The sequence below is a fragment of the Lipotes vexillifer genome, unplaced genomic scaffold, assembly GCF_000442215.2.
Source record: "Lipotes vexillifer unplaced genomic scaffold, Lipotes_vexillifer_v1.1 scaffold634, whole genome shotgun sequence".
Lineage (NCBI taxonomy): Eukaryota > Metazoa > Chordata > Mammalia > Artiodactyla > Lipotidae > Lipotes > Lipotes vexillifer.
In genome coordinates, this window is record NW_006781096.1 from 1,454,690 (window position 1) to 1,473,241 (window position 18,552).

The window sequence follows — 18,552 nt, forward strand, 5'->3', positions numbered from 1 at the left end:
CCTGGTGGCGCAGTGGTTGAGAGTCCGCCTGCCGATGCAGGGGATACGGGTTCGTGCCCCGGTCCGGGAAGATCCCACATGCTGCGAAGCGGCTGGGCCCGTGAGCCATGGCCGTTGAGCCTGCGCGTCCGGAGCCTGTGCTCCACAACTGGAGAGGCCACAACAGCGAGAGAGGCCCGCGTACTGCAAAAAAAACCCAAAGAACAAAAAAACAACTGGGTATATATACAAAAGAATTGAAAGCAAAATCTTGAAGGGATATTTGCACACCACTGCAGTATTTTTCACAGTAGCAAAGAGGTGAAAACAACCCAAATGTCCCTTGACAGATAAATGGATAAAGAAAATGTGGTATACAATAGAACATTATTCAGCCTTTCAAAAGAAGGATACCCTGTCACATGCTGTGACATGGATAAACCTTTAGGATATTACGGTAAATTGAAATAAGCCACCACAAAAAGACAAATACTGAATGATTCCACTTATATGAGATACTCTAGTAGTCAAACTCATAGAAACAGAGAGTAGAATGGTGGTTTCCAGGGGCTGGGTTGAAGAGGAAATGGGGACTTTTTGTTCAATACATACAGAGTTTCAGTTTTGCAAGAGGAAAAAGTTCTAGAGATGTGTTGCCCAACAATGTTAATATGACTAACACTACTAAAATGTACACTTAGAAATGGTTAAGATGGTAAACTCTGTTACACGTTTTTTACTGAAATTTAAAATGTTTTTAAATGAAGCAAGAATAAAGACATTCCCAGATAAACAAAAACTGAGAGATTTCTTTGCCAGTAGACCTGCCCTACAAAAAAGGTAAAGGGCGTCAGTCCTTTAGGCTGAAATGAAGGACATTAACTTGAAACCATATGAGGAAATAAAGAATTCCGGTAAAAGTAACTACATAAGTAAATTAAAAAGTCGGTATTAATTTAATTTTGGTTTGTAATTCTTCTTTCTTTCCTATATGATTTAAAATACAACTACATAAAACTATAATTATAAAGCTATTGATGGGCACACAATGTATAAATATGTAACATGTGACAAGGTAATGAGGGGGACAAAGCTATATATATAGTAGCAGCAAAGTTTATTCAAAGTAGATTGTTATAAATTAACATGTTTAATTGTACTTTCCAGGGCAGCCATTAAGAAATTAACTTTAGGGAAATGCAAATCAAAATCACAATGAGATTATCATTTCACACCCACTAGGATGGCTGTAATTAAAAAAATAAAAAGACAGAAAAAAGGTTTGGGCAGGATATGGAGAAACTGGAACCTTCATACACTGCTGGTGGGAATGTAAAATAGTGCAGCTCCCGTGGAAAACAATTTGGTTGTTTTTCAAAAAGATAAACATTGAATGCCCACGTGACCTAGCAATCCCAACCTTAGGTATATACCCAAAAATAACTGAAACCAGGTATTCATAGAAAAATTTGTATACAAATGCTCATAGAAGCATTATTCTTACAAGCTAAAAAGATGAAATAATCCTAAATGTCAACCAACTGATTAATTGATAAGTAAAATGTGACATATCTATACAATGAAATCTTATTTAACCACAAAAAGGAATGAAAAAAAAAAAAAAAGGAATGAAGTACCAGTACATGCTACAACCTGGATAAACCTTGGAAAGAAAACTATGCTGAGTGAAAGAAGCCAGACACAAAAAGTCACATATTGTATGATTCCATGCATATGAAATGTCCATAATAGGCAAATCCATAGAGATAAAAAAGTAGCTTAGGGCTTCCCTGGTGGTGTAGTGCTTAAGAATCTGCCTGCCAATGCAGGGGACACAGGTTCGAGCCCTGGTCCGGGAAGATCCCACATGCCATGGAGCAACTAAGCCCATGTGTCACAACTACTGAGCCTGTGCACCACAACTAATGAGCCCATGTGCCACAACTACTGAAGCCCGTGCGCCTAGAGCCCGTGCTCCACAAGAGAAGCCACTGCAATGAGAAGCCCGCGCACCGCAACGAACAGTAGCCCCCGTTCGCCACAACTAGAGAAAGCCCGCGCACAGCAATGAAGACCAAACACAGCCAAAATAAATAAATAAAATAAACAAATTTATTAAAAAAAAAAAAAGTAGCTTAGTGTTTTCCAGGGGCTGGGGAAAGAGAGGAACTGGGAGTGATTGGTTAAGGTATATGGGGCTTCTTTCGGGGATGATGAAAATGTTCTAGAACTGTGTATTCATGATACTGGCCCAACACTGTAAATATACGAAAAGCCACTAAATTTTATCTGTAATATAGTTTAAATGGTGAATTTTATGTTAATTTTACCTCAATTTTTAAAATATTGAACCATACACTAAAATGGACACATTTTATTATAGATAAAAGATACATCAATAGTTTTTTTAAAAAAGAGTAATGATATTGAATTCTTATTCAAGAATCTTTTGCTCTTCTTGACCATTTGTTCTTTCACATTAATCTTAGACTCAACTTTTGAAATTACCCATATCCACTCAAATTAATGTTGGTTGTGAATGACAGAAACCTCAAATACTGGTGATTTAAACAAGAAAGAAGTATATTTTCTTTCTCTTCCTAGAACAGGTCAACTTCTTTCCTGCTTTAGGGACTTTGCACACTCTATCTGAAATTCTCTTTCAGCAACCAGTTCTGCTATCCTTAAGGTTCTCACATGTCACATTCTCAGAAATTCTTCTGCTAACTACTGAGACTGAGGTAGGCTGCTTTTGCTATTCGTTATCACAGTACCCTGATTATTTATGTCACAATTTTCATTCATTTACTTAACAATCATTCACTGAAAACCTTCTATATAAAAGGTACAGTTCCAAGGGCTATGAAATCCTCATTATTTGTCATTTTTGTAATTATATGTTAATTGTTTTGCCAGCCCACCGCTTGACCCTCTCACTAGAACATAAGTTCCCAGACCATATCTGTTTGATCATCACTGTATCCTCTGACTTTAGCATAGTAACTGCTATATAGTAGGCAAACATTTGTAGATCGAATGCATAAAATGCCAGCTCAGATATTATTTTTATTCTATTCAAGATTAGAGACATGAATGAGGCATTCACCTCAAAGGAGAACAAACTTGATTAGAAATCGGAATTATTGGCCTTTACAAAATAAATAAAATCAAAGATTTTTTTTCTTAACCTCAGGAAACATGGATACAGACTCAGTCTCCAGCTCCCAGCAAGCAGGCCACCTCCTTTTTGAACCTTGGTAAGGAACCTCGGTCATGCACACTCTCACCGTTTTTCTCCATGTGCCTATTATACATTGATGACCATATAATTAATTGTCCAAACTGGAACCCTTATGAGAGATAAAGATGAGAAACTGAATATACAAATGAACAATAGCCAGACCCTGTAAAAAAAATAAAAAACAAAACAATACTCTGACTTATAATCTGCAGCAACCAGTCCAGGAAACCAACCTACTATCTGCAGGTACCAAACCAGGAAGCCAGCCTGCTATCTACAGGTTGGACTTGTAGGAAGTCAGAACAATATCTCTAGCAAACAATCCAGGAAGCCAAACAATAAACGCTGTAGCATTGGCCCCAAATGTCCAGAACTCCATTGACAGCTTCTCTAATTTTCGTCCCTGCTTCAAACTTAGGACTCACCAGAGAAAGCCAAATATACTCCCCCAACTAGTCACATAAGATGCCCTGCTTTTAGTTAGCCCTCCTACAGCTTCCCCATACCAACAGTCTTCAATCAGGGCATATCTGAAACCTTCCCTTTTTCAGCTATAAAGGTTTCCCAATCCTTTACCTGCCTTTGAGTCTCTGCCAAAATGCAAGTGATGGTAGCCAACTCCCTTGCTATTATTGCAAGCTCTGAATAATCTTTGCCTGTTCTCATTTGGGTGACTTTCATGTATTTCCACAAAAGGAATACTGTTAATAATTGTGCTTGATCAAGAGGCAAAAATCGGGACTGTCTTGAGTAAATCAGGACATAGATCACCCTAATTAAGAAGCACAATTAGACAAGAGGCTGTTTGCTAGTGAGATACAAAATTTGGGAGGGCAAAGGTATGATGAACAGAAGGTGAAATGTGCCACTACCACTAGGTGGTGTTGCACCATTAAAGAATGGAGGACAATTCAATTACTGCAGGAAGTTCTTGAGATGTATAATGCACTCAAGTTACTATTCGGTAATGTTTTTGGTTTAGGTATATGGTACTGTAAAATCAAACACTGGAATTAAGGTAAAATTGTCTTCAGGGCAATGATTACTGGAAATAATTCCAGTGGAAAATGTTCTAGCCTACAGTTATTGACTCCTAGTATTAACTTACTTTCAGTTATCGCCTACTGCACCTGATGCAGTAAATAGGTGAAAAACACACTGCTTGCCCTTAACAAGTTTGCATTCTAGAGTACTTAAGGTCCAAATGAGTTACATAATTTTCAGGGCCCAATGCAAAATTAAAATAAGGGGCCACTTGTTCAAACAGTATTAAGAATTTCAAGATAGCAACTGCAGAGCATTAAACCAAGCGTGGAGCCCTTCTGAGCACAAAGCCCTTTGTGGCTGCACAGATCACACACCCATGAAGCTGACCCTAAGTGTAGAATAGTACTCTCCAACAAATTATAGACTGATACACTATGCTGCTTGGTATATGTTGTAATGCTGCTGGGCCCTTTAGCCTGTTTTATTCTATGTGGTATATTTGGTATGCACAGAATAAAATTACATTTAAAAAGTTACTGGGCAATGAGTATATTTGTGCTATTTGCTGTAAGGAATCTTCACTAAAGTTTAATCAAGCATGTAAATACTTAATCTAATTTAAAATATTATAAAAGTTACAATTATAATTATTTTGCTTTTCCCCACAAGACTCAAGGGCAGGGCAGGGACTTATACTGGTAGCTATTCAGTAAATACTTGTTGAATGAATGAAAAGAGGCTTCACTGGGTGGAGATTTTAATAAAAGGAAATATCAGGAAAGGCTGTAAGGGAATGGTTAGCTAGGATGCTGAAACTCATAGGCTGGCCAGGAAGGACATTGTAGATAAGAGGAAATGTCAGTGAAAGCAAAGTGCTGTGTATAATTTATTTATCTGTTTATCATTATTACCTTCCAATAGAACTATAAGTCCCACAGAAGCAGGAGGAATCTTTTCTGTTTCTTCATAGCTGTACTCAGTGCCTGTGACATAGTAGGTCTTTAATAAATATTCATTGGCTGAATAAATGCAGGCAATGCTGCTTAGCTAAAAGCAGAGTACCTACATAGTGAAGAAGTAGGAAATGAAGTTGGAGCCACGTTGCCCAATGTTCTGAATATCAGAGAGAATCTATACTTCAACCAGTGTACAGATAACAATCATTAAAAAGAACAGTGTTATACTCTAAACTCTGAACAGAAAGTAAGTCAGTGGTACCCTTGGCTAGAAGATTACCTGTTGTCGACTGAAAAAATGCATACCCTAAAAGTTGAGGATTATGTTTTATTTGGCAGACTTACTGAGGACTATACCCCTGGGAACCAGCCTCTGCGATAGCTGTGTGATCCATAGAGGTAAGGGAGGAGCCAGGATGCATCGGAAGTTTTGCTGAAAACAAAAACAAAAACCTTTAGTTGAACATCAAAAGATTACCGCTAATCACAAAAAACAGACATCTCAAGTCAGTGATTTAAGTGCTTTTTTTATGTACGGGAAGATGCAAGAGTCTGGCCTTATTGAAATTATACCTTTGATATGCACCTTAACAATCTAGGGTCAGTATCCTGTTTTTCTCCATCCTGAATTCCTCTCAGGGTGCACCACTGGGGGCAGCAAGAGTGGCTGATGGCTTTATGGCCACAACATCCTTTGTTTACTAAAATGGCAGGCAACATGCTTTATCCACACTGTCAACATCTCACCATCTTCTCTTAATTCCATCACTACTTAGGCCACACTTAATATTGTCATAAGCCAAGTAAGACCTCAAATAAGAATACTGAAAACACGATTGAAACAAGCAAACAAACAGAAATTAAAGCCAGTAAATTTTTGGATAATGGTTCCTTTATTTGTGTCTCCTTCGCTGCAAGATGAACTTCTTGCGGGCAAACACATACGTTTAATAAAATTCTGGGCAGTTTTCTAAGCCAAGATGGAGTCTGCCACTGGATGTGCTCAATGAATTATCTGTCGAAAATACCATAATAGCAAGTGATTTCCAAATGTAACAGATGGTTTGGTTATCTGGGTAAGCTAATCTTTCCTTCTCTTTTGACACCAAGCCCCTTTGTCGGGTCTTAGTAATGCGCGTCACTGGGTGGGAAAGCAAGCAGCAGGGCGGCGGTGTGTTTTTATCCTGATCTAATCGTCCCAAGTACCTAGTTATTGTTTTGTTAAGATTCTAAGTCAAGATTAACTTTACATTCGCAAACGGTGCGCCTGGAACGCCTAGAATCTGACAACGGAAACCGGCTACAAACAGATGCGTGGGACCAGGCGCCCGCAACTAACCTCCCCGCAGCCGCCTATGCGCTTCACCTCACAGTTGGGAACAATAAAGTTGAGCGTGTTCAAACGGGTCCTTGTCTTCCAGGGCCTCTCGGACAAGCCTGTAAGATAAGACTCCTAGAAACTCCCTACTGCTTTCAAGTCTTCTCCGTGTGTTTTCGGTAGTTTTTTTTCCTCACTCGCCATACAAAACTCCTGAGGGGAATGGCACGGGCTAGACCGGCTTGGGGAGCATTTCTGGCGGAAGCCGGCCCGGCGTTCGCCGCGGGCAGCCTCGGGGAGGCCCTCGGTTCACGTGAAGCCCAGGCTGCGGCGACGGAAGCAGAAGCGATGAAGCCCAGGCCCGCGAGGTTTGTGGATAATAAGCTCAAGCAGCGCGTCGCCCAGGTGTGTATCCCGAACGGCCAGGCCTCACAGTGGTCCGCGTTCGGTGCCCAGGGTCACCTCAGGCCCCTTCTTGGGGGGCTCCCAGCTCGAACCCGATTCGCCTCCTGCTCTAGTCTGGGTGCGGGCGTGGGGCTGTTGACAACTCCGCTTCGCGAGCGGTTCGAGGCCTTCCCTTCTCACTGTGGGGCGGGGTTTCATGGAGCAGCCCGAGACCGTGGGAGGCTGCGGCTTGATGGGGCCCAGCCCGGATCTGCTTGACCTCAGTGCAGATCAGCAAGGAGAGTGCAGATGGCCTTTGAGTTTAAATCTTCCTGTCTTGTGAAATAGGGATGGAAACATTCTTCGAAAGCCCGTGAGGGCGAAGCGCTTTGGGGGCCATAAAGAATACGTTAATTTCCATTCTCAGGAAACTTGGGGTCAGGTTGGGACACAGTAAAAACAGGTACTCTGGATCTGACTTTATAATGGGCACTTTACCTACGGTTTTTTTTTCATTTTCATAATCACCAGTGGAATGCATTGTGTGGTAAAGGTCTTGGAATGGTATAGTCAGCACGCAATCTTAGTTAGAAAGAGAGACAGATACTTTAAGAGCTATATACTCTCCTTCTGTCTCTTTTACTTTTCCGGCCACTGTACAGTCTCCTTTTTGGATCTGTCTCTTCCTACCATCTGTTGGAAGTGCCTTTGGGCACCTGTGCTCTTACCTTCTCTTTCATTATCCTCGTACTTCTCTCTTATCCATCCACACTTCTAGGTGATCTCATGCAGTCTAGTACCTTTAAATACTATTTACACATTCATGACTTCTAAATTTATATTATAATCCAATGCAGATTTTTATCTTGAATTCCAGATTGATATGTCTAGCTGCCTACTCAACATCTCCTCTTAAGTGTCTGATAGATATTTCAACTTAACGTATGCAAACTAAACTTTGGATATTCTCCTCCAAACCTGTCCTTTCTTAGTGTTCTTTGTTTCAGTAAATAACATCCACTTGTTAAGGCCAAAAACCTTAAGACTCATTCTGACTTTTGCTTCCTGTAACCAATTAATCAGCAACCTGTTTGGCTTTACCTTCAAAATATACTTCGAACCTAACCACTTTTTACCATCTCCTCCAACATGCTAGTCCATACCACACTCGCTATTAGAGTATTGCAGTAGCTTCTAATTGATCTCTCTGATTCTGGTTTTACTTAAAGTCTGTTCCCCACAGAGCAGCCAGGGAGATCCTTTTAGAGGGAAAATTGGAGTTTGCCAGGGCCCTGCTCAAAACCCTGCGGTGGACTTTCAGACATTTGGAGTAAAATCCATCCGAAATAGCCCTATGTACTTTGGCCCCATCTACCTTTTTGTCCCTTTTGATCTGTCCCTTGATTTCATTGTCTTACATACACGGACCTTCTCAGACATGCCAAGCACAAGACTTTCACTGTTGTAGTTCACTCATCTCAATTACTCTTCCGCTGGATGTTTGCACAACTTGCTCCTTCACTTTATTCAGGTCTCTGAGCAGTGACTCCTAATGGCTAAATCCAGTGGCCTCTTCTCAGTCCTTGCCACACTTGACTGCTCTTCAGCATTTGACATGAGCAGTTTTCCTCTCTTGCTTTTACTTTGGTTCATTATAAAAGTAATAGGTTCTATGGTTTAAAATAAAAGGAACTGGAGGGTATAAAATGAGAAGAAAGAATTCCTTTCATCTCCACTCCATTTCGCCATAGGTAGTCAGGGAGAGTTTCTGTTGTATCTTTCTTGAAATTTTGTATGCATGTATGCACTTATAGATGTATTAATTTTTTTAAATCACACACATGGGCTCATCTGCATCTATTCTGCTGCTTGCTTGTTTCACTTAGCAGTATGTTTTAGACATCTTCCCACAAGTAGTACACTTGCCTCCTTTTAACTAGCATATTAGTTATCTATTGCTGTATAACAAATTACTCTAAGACAGCAGATTAAAGTGGTTTTAGTTCTGTTGCGTTTTGGTTTGCAGTGGGTATGAGATATACATGTATATGTATAATTCAAGATTAACTGTGGTAAATGACAGCATGTTATAGGAGTTCAGAGAAGGGGAAGATTAACAAGAACGGTCCAGCTGTGGATACCTAGTCTCTTGTCATTGGAGGCATTTATGCAGAGACTGTTCTTATGTGTTAGGGATCCTTGAGAAGAAATTGCTGTATGAAATGGGGAACCTAGACTGGATAACTAGCAAGTAGTGAAACTTGGGAGTTGATGGTTAGACATTCCAGGTTTGAAATCTAGCCGTGTAACTTATGTGCTTGTGAGCAAGTAACTAATCTTTTAAAGCCTCCTATAAAATGGGGGGAGATTGACATCTACCTCATAGCATTGTGAGTACTAAAAGAGATAATGTGTAAAAGGCCCCAGAACAGGTTTACCAGGCCCTTAGTTTCTTAGTAATTTTTTTCACGATGCTCCTAGGCCCAAAGTAACACCTAATGGGTTTGTTTATTAAGTAGTTAGGTTCAAGCAACTTAATAACTATTTAGCCCAAATAACTTATTAGCTTTTTGAACAAATAATACAAAAAGTACAAGGAAAGTTAATGCATTTATATTTCATTCTTAAAATAACCACAGTTATTTACTAGTGGGATTTGTGAGTCCATTGGGCACAGCACAGCTTCTCATACCTTCGGATCAGATTGACATTGCTCCTCTCATTTCGTGTTCCACCTTGATTTTTTTCTTTTCTTTTTTAAAATTAATTAATTAATGTATTTATTTACTTTTGGCCACATCGGGTCTTCATTGCTGCACGTGGGCTTTCTCTAGTTGCGGCGAGCGGGGGCCACTCTTCGTTGCGGTGTGCGGGCTTCTCATTGCGGTGGCTTCTCTTTTTGCGGAGCATGGCCACTTTGATTTTTATTACAGCAAATGCTTAAAAAGCCAGTTTTGCAAAGATATGACATCATCAAAAGGTGATTTAATATTGCAGCTGTGAATTGTCTCAGGCTGGTATAGTGGACCCTGGAACAATACGGGGGTGTGTTGCTGACCACCTCCCCCCACCCCCACCCCTACTCAGTTGAAAATCTGTGCATAAGTGTACAGTTGGCCCTCCATGTGTGGTTCTCATTGACATATTCAACCAGCCCTGGTTCGCCCAGTACTGTAATATGTATTTATTGAAAAAAATCTGCTGTAAGTGGACTGGCAGTTCAAACCCCTGCTGTTCAAGGGGCAACTGTAGTTCCTGCACTGTTGGACAGATACCGAATATTTCTATGTTCCCTCAAATTTAAATTACCCCTTGGTGCTCTCACAAGTTGAGTGCTTTTTTCTGGTATATTTGGGAACCTAGGGTATAAGAAGCTCTCACCTACTTACTGCCTTTTAGCTATCCTAGTTATTGTTGTTGTGTTGTCATAGTGATTAGTAATGTTAATTAAATTCTTTGATTCAAATTTGATAATTATTTGGTGATTTTTATTTATATTTCCAGTATACTTTATTAATGGAGACTTTACATTAACATATGACATGTTTGAGTAGCTCAGTCGCTTACCTGTCGATTAAAATCACTGTTTGAACTATTGCCTTGTATTTATCATGTTTTCTGTTTTAGTATCTCACCAGTAACAGATGTGGCAAATATGTGGACACTGGAGTCTTAGCATCTGATTTACAAAGAATGTACAGGTAAAGAAATGTAGTCTCCAGATTCTTGCTTTTCTTTCCTACATTTTTAATTTTTTAAAATTATTTATTTATTTATTTGCTTTTGGCTGCATCGGGTCTTCGTTGCTGCGCGTGGGCCCTCTCCAGTCACGGCGAGCAGGGGCCACTCTTTGCTGCAGTGCGCAGGCCTCTCACTGCGGCGGCCTCCCTTGTTGCGGAGCACAGGCTCCAGGCACGTGGGCTCAGCAGTTGTGGCTCACGGGCTCCAGAGCACAGGCTCAGCAGTCGTGGCGCACGGGCTCAGCTGCTCCGCGGCACGTGGGATCCTCCCAGGCCCGGCCTTGAACCCCCGTCCCCCGCATTGGAAGGCAGACTCCCAACCACTGCGCCACCAGGGAAGCCCTTTCCTACCATTTTTAAAGTTTACATCCTGCCTAAATTTCCAACCGATATTAATAGCCGCTGGCAGTAGTTCACCAGTCCATACGTTTAGAATTCAGTTTATCTATACAAACATTTATCAAGCACTTGTGATATGTAAGGAGCCATCCTTGTTGCTAAGGAAAATGGCTGCTTCTTATGTTTTAGCACCTGACTCTCTGGTCAGGAGTATACTGCTTTTCCTGCTTCATTAAAACATTAAAACTGTTAGGCATGATCTCCCTCAGTCTCCTGAATATCTAAAAATGTGTCGCTCGAGTAGTCTTTCCACTGAAGATTAAATCCTCCTTTTGTGCCTCTAATCCCACTTCTTCTGCTCTCTTGCCTCTCTAATTGTCTCTGCTTTGTGTATCTCACTGTTTCTGTTTTCTTGACTTCCTTAGTCTGTATATTAGTTTGCTAAGGCTGCTATAAGAAAGTATCACAGAGTAGGTGGCTTGAACAACAGAAATTTTATTCCCTAATGTTGTGGAGGCTCCAAGTCCATGATCTAGGCATTGTCAGGGTTGGTTTCTTTTGAGCTCTCTCCCTGGCTTACAGATGGCTGTCTTCTCCCTGTGTCTTTACATGGTCTTTCCTCTGTGTGTGTCTGTATCCTAATCTCTTATTCTTATAAAGACACCAGTCATGTTGGATTAGGGCCCACCCATATGACTTCATTTTACCTTATTTACCTCTTAAAAGGCCATGTCTCCGAATGCAGTCACATCCTGAGGTACTGGGGGTTAGGACTTAAAACATACGAATTTTGGAGGGACACAGTTCAGCCCATAACACTCTGCCCTCTTGCCCCCCAAATTCATGTCTTTATTGTTTGCAAATATACTCCCTCCATCCCAGTGGCCCTGGAAGTCTTAACCAGTTTCAACATCAACTCTAAATCCACAGTCTCATCTGAATATCATCTAACTCAGGTATGAGTGTGACTGGAAGTATGATTCCTCCTGAGGCAAAATTCCTCTCCAGCTGTGAACTTGTGAAGTCAGGCAACAAGTTATCTGTTCCCAAAATATGATGATGGGACAGGCCTACGATAGACATTCTCATTCCAGAGCGGGGAAGTTGGGAAGAAGAAACGGGTCATGGTCTCAAGGAAGTCCGAAACCTAGCAGGGGAAATTCCACTAGACTTTAAGAATAATCCTCTTTGACTCAGTGCTCTGTCCTGTGGGCTCACTGGGATGACTGCCCTGCCATTTGGAACTGAGTGGGAGACTGTGCCTCTCCCTGGACCTGTGTCCTCTGGGCACATGGTATCAGTGGCAACCCTGCCACCTTCGGAGCCTCCTTTGTAGTCATTCTTTTCTTTTTTTGAAGGATAAATGTGTTCGCAGCTGCATTCCTCTTTTGGCCTGCCCTGTGGAATCCAAGACAAGAAGTCCAGTGGCCTTCCTTCATTTCATCCCTTCTCTGTCTTCTTCAGTACAAGCTGGCAGTGTTGCTGCTGCTATAACCCTATTTCTAATCAAGAAAAATTACAATTGTAAAAATATAAACTCAGAAGTTGTTTGAAAATAGGTTTATGGTCAGTGTGAATACAGTGACATAATTATATATTCATGCAAATTTATGGTCTCAATTTAGATTGAGCTTAATGGGAAAATATTGGTGGAGACCACTGTACTAAACTTCTGGTTATGTTTTTCAGTATAGACTATGGTCGAAGAAAAAGAAATGCTTTTAGGATTCAGGTAGAAAAAGGTGAGTCTTTTAGTGTTAGAGCTGCATTATTAATAAAGTCATAGAAAGAATTGTTTTAGCTCATGGCATTTTTCTTTTCGTTTCAGTATTTAGCATAATTAGTAGTGAGAAGGAACTTAAGGATCTACCAGAATTAGAAGATGAACATCTGGCTAAAAGAGCAAGACACGGTGAAGAGGATAATGAGTAAGGATTATAAAATGGAGGGTTTTTTCCTAAAACATGAACCTGATCACGTTACATTCCTACTTGTAAAACTTCAGTGGCTCTTCATTGCCAGTGAGGCCAGGCATAACACTTACCTGTCCAGACTTTTACCTCAGACCACTGAATACTCACTGTTCCCCAGAGAGGTCAGCTTCTTTCTTTGTGCCTTTGTGTGGGTGGTTTTCTGTAGCTGGAGTGTTCATTACCCCTTTATGAACTTTCATTCAGCCTTCAAGAGTTAGCTTTCTTTTTTGGGGGTGGATTATAACATCTTTATTGGAGTATAATTGCTTTACAGTGGTGTGTTAGTTTCTGCAAGAGTCAGCTTTCGAAAGGCTATGTTATTGCCTTTTCACGCCTTTTTGGACTCCTCCTTTCTCAGCATTTCCTTAACTCCTAGTTATAGATATTTAGTGTAGCGCGTCTATCATATGATATTGAGAGTATTTGTTTACGTGTTTGCGTTACTAACAGAACTGTCTCATTAGCTGTCTTTTTCTCTGCCCTAATACAATGCCATGTACATAAAAAGGTGCCAATTAATTTTGTGTTTAAGAAGTAATATTGTTGAGATTGCAGTAAAATTGACATACAGTAAGCTGTACTTTTTTTTTAAGTTCCTTTACTCTTTTTTTAAAAATTAATTAATTTATTTTTTGCTCCACTGAGTCTTGGTTGCTGTGCGCGGGCTTCTCATTGCAGTGGCTTCTCTTGTTGCGGAGCACGGGCTGTAGGCACGTGGGCTTCAGTAGTTGTGGCTCACGGGCTCTAGAGTGCAGGCTCAGTAGTTGTGGTACACGGGCTTAGTTGCTCCGAGGCATATGGGATCTTCCCAGACCAGGCCTCAAACCCGTGTCCCCTGCATTGGCAGGCATATTCTTAACCACTGCGCCACCAGGGAAGTCCTAAGCTGTACATTTTTAAAGTGTACAATTTGTTGGGTTTTGGCATATGTATATACTCATTAAACCATCACCATAAGCAAGTTACTGAACATATCCAACCTCACAGGTTTTTTTTGCCCACTTGCAATTTGTTTCTCCTTGCATCCCTGTTCCGAGACAGCTGTTGATTTGCTTTCTGTCATTATGTGTTTACATTTTCTAGAATTTTATATAAATGGAATCATAGAGTATGTACTTTAAAAATTTGGATTCTTTCAGGATAATGATTTTGAGGTTTATCAATGTTGTGTGTATCAATATTTCATTGCTTTTTATTGCTCTGTAGGTATGTATATGCCACTATTTTTTTACCCATCTACCTGCTGTTGGACAGTTGGGTTGTTTCCACTTTTTGGTTATTACAGATAAAGCTACTGTGATAACTTATGTCCAGGAATTTGTGTTTTCATTTCCCTTAGTAAATACCTGAGAGTGGAATAGCTGAGTCACCTGGTAACTGCATATTTAACTTTATAAGAAACTGCCAGACTGTTTCCAAAGTGTTTGTGCCATTTTACCTTTATATCAGCAGTATGTGAGAGTTCCACTAGTTCCACATATTACCAACGTTTGGTATGGTCAGTTTTTAACTTTAGATAGTCTGTAAGTATGATGTTAGCTGTAGGTTTTTTAAATAGGTACCCTTTATCAGATTGAGAAAATTTCCTAATTGTTTTTATCATGAATGGGTATAACATTTGTCTAATGCTTTTTATGCAGGTATTGGAAGATTTTATTATTGGCTTTCTCCCCTTATTAATTTGGTGAATTACATTGATTTTTGAGTGTTAAACCAGTCTTGCATTCTTGGGATAAACCCTACTTGGTTCTAATATAGTATTCTTTTTATATATTTAAATTTTTTTAAATAAATAAATAAATAAATTTATTTATTTATTTATTGGCTGCATTGGGTCTTCGTTGCTGTGCGTGGGCTTTCTCTAGTTGCGGCAGGCAGGGCCTACTCTTCGTTGTGGTGCACGTGCTTCTCATTGCGGTGGCTTCTCTTATTTGCAGAGCGTGGGCTCTAGGCACGTGGGCTCAGTAGTTGTGGCACAGGGGCTTAGTTGCTCCACGGCATGTGGGATCTTCCCAGACCAGGGATCAAACCTGGGCCCCCTGCATTGGGAACGCGAAGTCTTATCCACTGCGCCACCAGGGAAGTCCCGATTTTTGCCAGTTTTATGGGCAAAAAAATTGATTGTATTATTTTTATTTGTAATTTTTTGAAAACTAGTGAGGTTAAGTTTTTTGATTGTTTCATGTTTCCTCTGTGAATTTCTTGTTTATGGGTTTTATCTCATTTGAGAGCTATTTGAATTTTCCTTATTGTCAGAGCTCTTTGTATAAAATAGCACCTCTTTTTATATGTATTACAAATGCTTGTCACAGTTTGCCATTTGCCTTTTATTTTTGTTTATGGCGTCTTTTAATTAGAGGAGTTTTGCATCTTTACCTAGTCAAGTCTTTCTACCTATTTCTTTATGGTTTGTTTATGCTGATGTACTTAGAAAGACCTCTTTCACAAGTGTGTATAGAATAATTACCTATACATTTTTCTTGCGTCTTTATGGTATTTCATTTAACTTTTTATATTTAATTTTGTTAACTTATAATTAATTTTGTTTGTAGGGCATGAATTGTAGAGCAAAACATTTTTTTCCCAAGTATTTGAATAATCCACCTTTTTTAACTTGATTAGAAATGCCCCAGATTATACTAATGGAATTTAATGAATAACAGAAGAATTCATGTCTTAATTATAAAGGTGGGCATAGAATTTATATAATTTATAACATTATATAAATTTATATAGAATCTATAATTTATATAGAATTTTACTTAGGAAAGGTCCATTTCTTGTTTATTTTCTAAAGAAACTATATTAAATGGTAACAGTCCTGTAGTTACTTGAAGCTATTAGATATCAGCTGTCAGTTATAATGAACTGATTGCAACTTCAGTTTGTAGTTACTAGGATTTATAGTTGTTTTTGGCCGTATTTTATGAAAAACTCTTTGTACCTTCATTTCTCGTGAATGGACTTGGAGAAGTTGCATTTGGTTACATGGCTTGGTCCTGTTGAATTTGTTACTCAAACTGCTTTATCATGGCTTGCTGGAATATTTCTTCTACTGGCATCTCACGTTCCTAAATGAGACCCTGGGATCTGATGGGAATTTGTGTGTCACTTTGCTAGAATAAAGATAACCACAATTTATTAAGCGTTTACTATGTGCTAAGGACTTTGCAAGCTTTCATTTAATCCTCTGTTAGGCCAGTGAGATAGACATTATTTATTATCTCCATTTTATAGATAAGGAAGCTGAGGCTCAGAGAGGTTAAGTAGAAGCTAGTAACTTCTAGAAGCTAGTAAAGCTGGATTTTGAATCCAGATTTCTCTAATTCCAAAGCCTGGACTCTCACTGCCATAGTATTTTGCCTCAGTATATTTTCTTGTTTTGGGAAGTAATTTTTTTGTCATGTGGGAGAAAAGCCTTTGCCATGTTTCTTTTCTTCTTTTTACTGAGGTATACTGAAAGCTATTCTGATGATGGTTCAAATATGGAAGATTACCCAGATCCACAGGTAAGTCAGATATTTAATGGACCAACTTTGATTTTTAAAAATTCATTATGAATCCTTCTTAGAAAAGATCAATAAGGAATAGAATAAGAGACTTTGAACATCTTCATCAGTAAATAATTGAATATTTCTGTGTACAGCCTTGGTGAACCCTTGGATTAGCCATCCTTCCAGTATTTGTGTGTATAGCCTATTATATAGTGGAAAGAAGGGAAGAGAATGGCCAGAAATATGGGCAGACAAGAAAAGAAAGGGCAATTAATAGTAAAAATGGAGAAAAGAATACCTTTTCTGCCAAAGAGCTGGCATTGCCAATAAATAGGCTTGGATTAAAGGGAAGTATGGGAATAATATGTGAAATTATTTCTAATTTTCTTTTTTTTTCATTGATAATTCAGCTTTTGAATTTATTCACTAAGTCATGATGATACTGTTATATTTGATCCAGTTTTGAATTGATATTTGATCCAACTCATTTTCATTATATTTCATTTTATTATATTTTTTTAAAACAACCATTCTTATTTGGTTTTATTTAACTGCTAATTATGAATTTTACATTAACTTGGAGTGAAGGGGGTACATCTTTTTGAATAGTAAATGTTTGTGAATTATCATATTGTAAACACCTGTATTTTCTGACTGTAGTTGTTTTGAGGAGAGGTGTTGAGAGGAAAATGTAGAAAGCTTCTTAATATAGGTAATCAAACTTTCATGAGTACCTGTTGAGTACTTTATGCTAAAATCATGTTTCTACAGTCAGCAAATCAGATGAACAGTTCCCTGCTCTCCTTATATCGGAAAGGAAATCCTGATTCTGTTTCAAGTACTCCTGAGATGGAGCGAAGAGAAACCACGATTTCAACACCACGGATAACTTCCAAAACAGGCTCCAATCCTTTGAAGACCCCTGCCAGAGGTTCTGAAGGAGGATGGTTTATTGACAAAACCCCGGGTGGGAAGAAAGACAGTTTTTTCTCAGACCTATCAGATGAGAAAAGTAATGATAAGAAGACGATCTCTGAGATAGAGGTATTTTTATAGTGGAATTTTAGCCCCACGTAGTTGGAGCACATTACACCCTTTTCATTGAACGTAATATCAGGCAGATTCTTGTGTTTTGTAAAAGACTTAGGAACTTTGAGATACATGTAGAATTTGATCACTTCCCACTACCGTCATCATTTTCATCCTAGTCCAAGCCTCTACTCTTTTCTTTCCTTAACGATTGAAATAACCTTCCAACTGGAGTCTGCTTCCATTCTTGTTCCCCTAGTTTATTCTTCACACAGAGATAACTTTTTTACAAGTTAAGTCCGATCATTGTCATTCTTTTATTAAAAACTCTCCAGTGGCCTCATTCATTCTACAGTCAGAGATCTTGCAGTTGCCAGGAAAGCCCTGTATGATTTGACTGCCCTGCTGCCCTCCTCCCCCACCTCCCAGCGTTGCTTCAGACACAGCTGGGCTGTTTCTACAATATACCAACCAGGGGACTTCCCTGGTGGCGCAGTGGTTAAGAATCCGCCTGCCAATGCAGGGGACACGGGTTTGAGCCCTGCTCCGGGAAGATCCCACATGCCACGGAGCAGCTAAGCCAGTGTGCCACAACTACTGAGCTTGTGATCTAGAGCCCACAAGCCACAACTACTGAAGCCCGTATGCCTAGAGCCCATGTTCTGCAACAAGAGAAGCCACCACAATGAGAAGCCCGCAACAAAGAGTAGCCCCCACTTGCCACAGCTAGAGAAAGGCCGCGCATGGTGACAGAGACCCGACGCAGCCATAGATAAATAAATAAATAAATTTATTTTTAAAAAAAGAATATACCAAACCTTCTCTCACTTGGGGCATTCATACTTGTACTTTCTGTTTAGAACATCTTTCCTGAGATTCCTGTGGCTCACTCCATCATTTCTTCACATCTCTTTTCACATGTAATCTTCGCAGAAAGGCCTTCCCTGACATGTAAACTAGCACATCATTGGAAACTCTGTTTCCTAACCCTGCTTTATTTCTTTTTTTTAAGTACTTAAAAAATTACTTATTAATCCCTTGAGGGATTAATGACATAAATGGATACACTACGAAAATGGACAAAATAAGTAGACACTTTTTTTTTATCTTTT

At 39.5% G+C, this 18,552-nt stretch overlaps 1 protein-coding gene across 1 annotated transcript in view; it reads left to right on the forward strand.

Annotated features, from left to right (window-relative positions):
• Positions 1-6,827: 6,827 nt before the first annotated feature.
• NVL (nuclear VCP like) overlaps positions 6,828-18,552 on the forward strand; it is a 104,499-nt gene continuing 92,774 nt past the window's right edge. The window contains exons 1-6 of the mRNA XM_007454481.1: positions 6,828-6,886; positions 10,493-10,566; positions 12,634-12,686; positions 12,773-12,872; positions 16,369-16,426; positions 17,183-17,455. Of these exons, the coding sequence (XP_007454543.1) occupies positions 6,830-6,886; positions 10,493-10,566; positions 12,634-12,686; positions 12,773-12,872; positions 16,369-16,426; positions 17,183-17,455 (615 nt within the window). The 5' untranslated portion in view covers positions 6,828-6,829. The remainder of the gene's footprint in view (positions 6,887-10,492; positions 10,567-12,633; positions 12,687-12,772; positions 12,873-16,368; positions 16,427-17,182; positions 17,456-18,552) is intronic.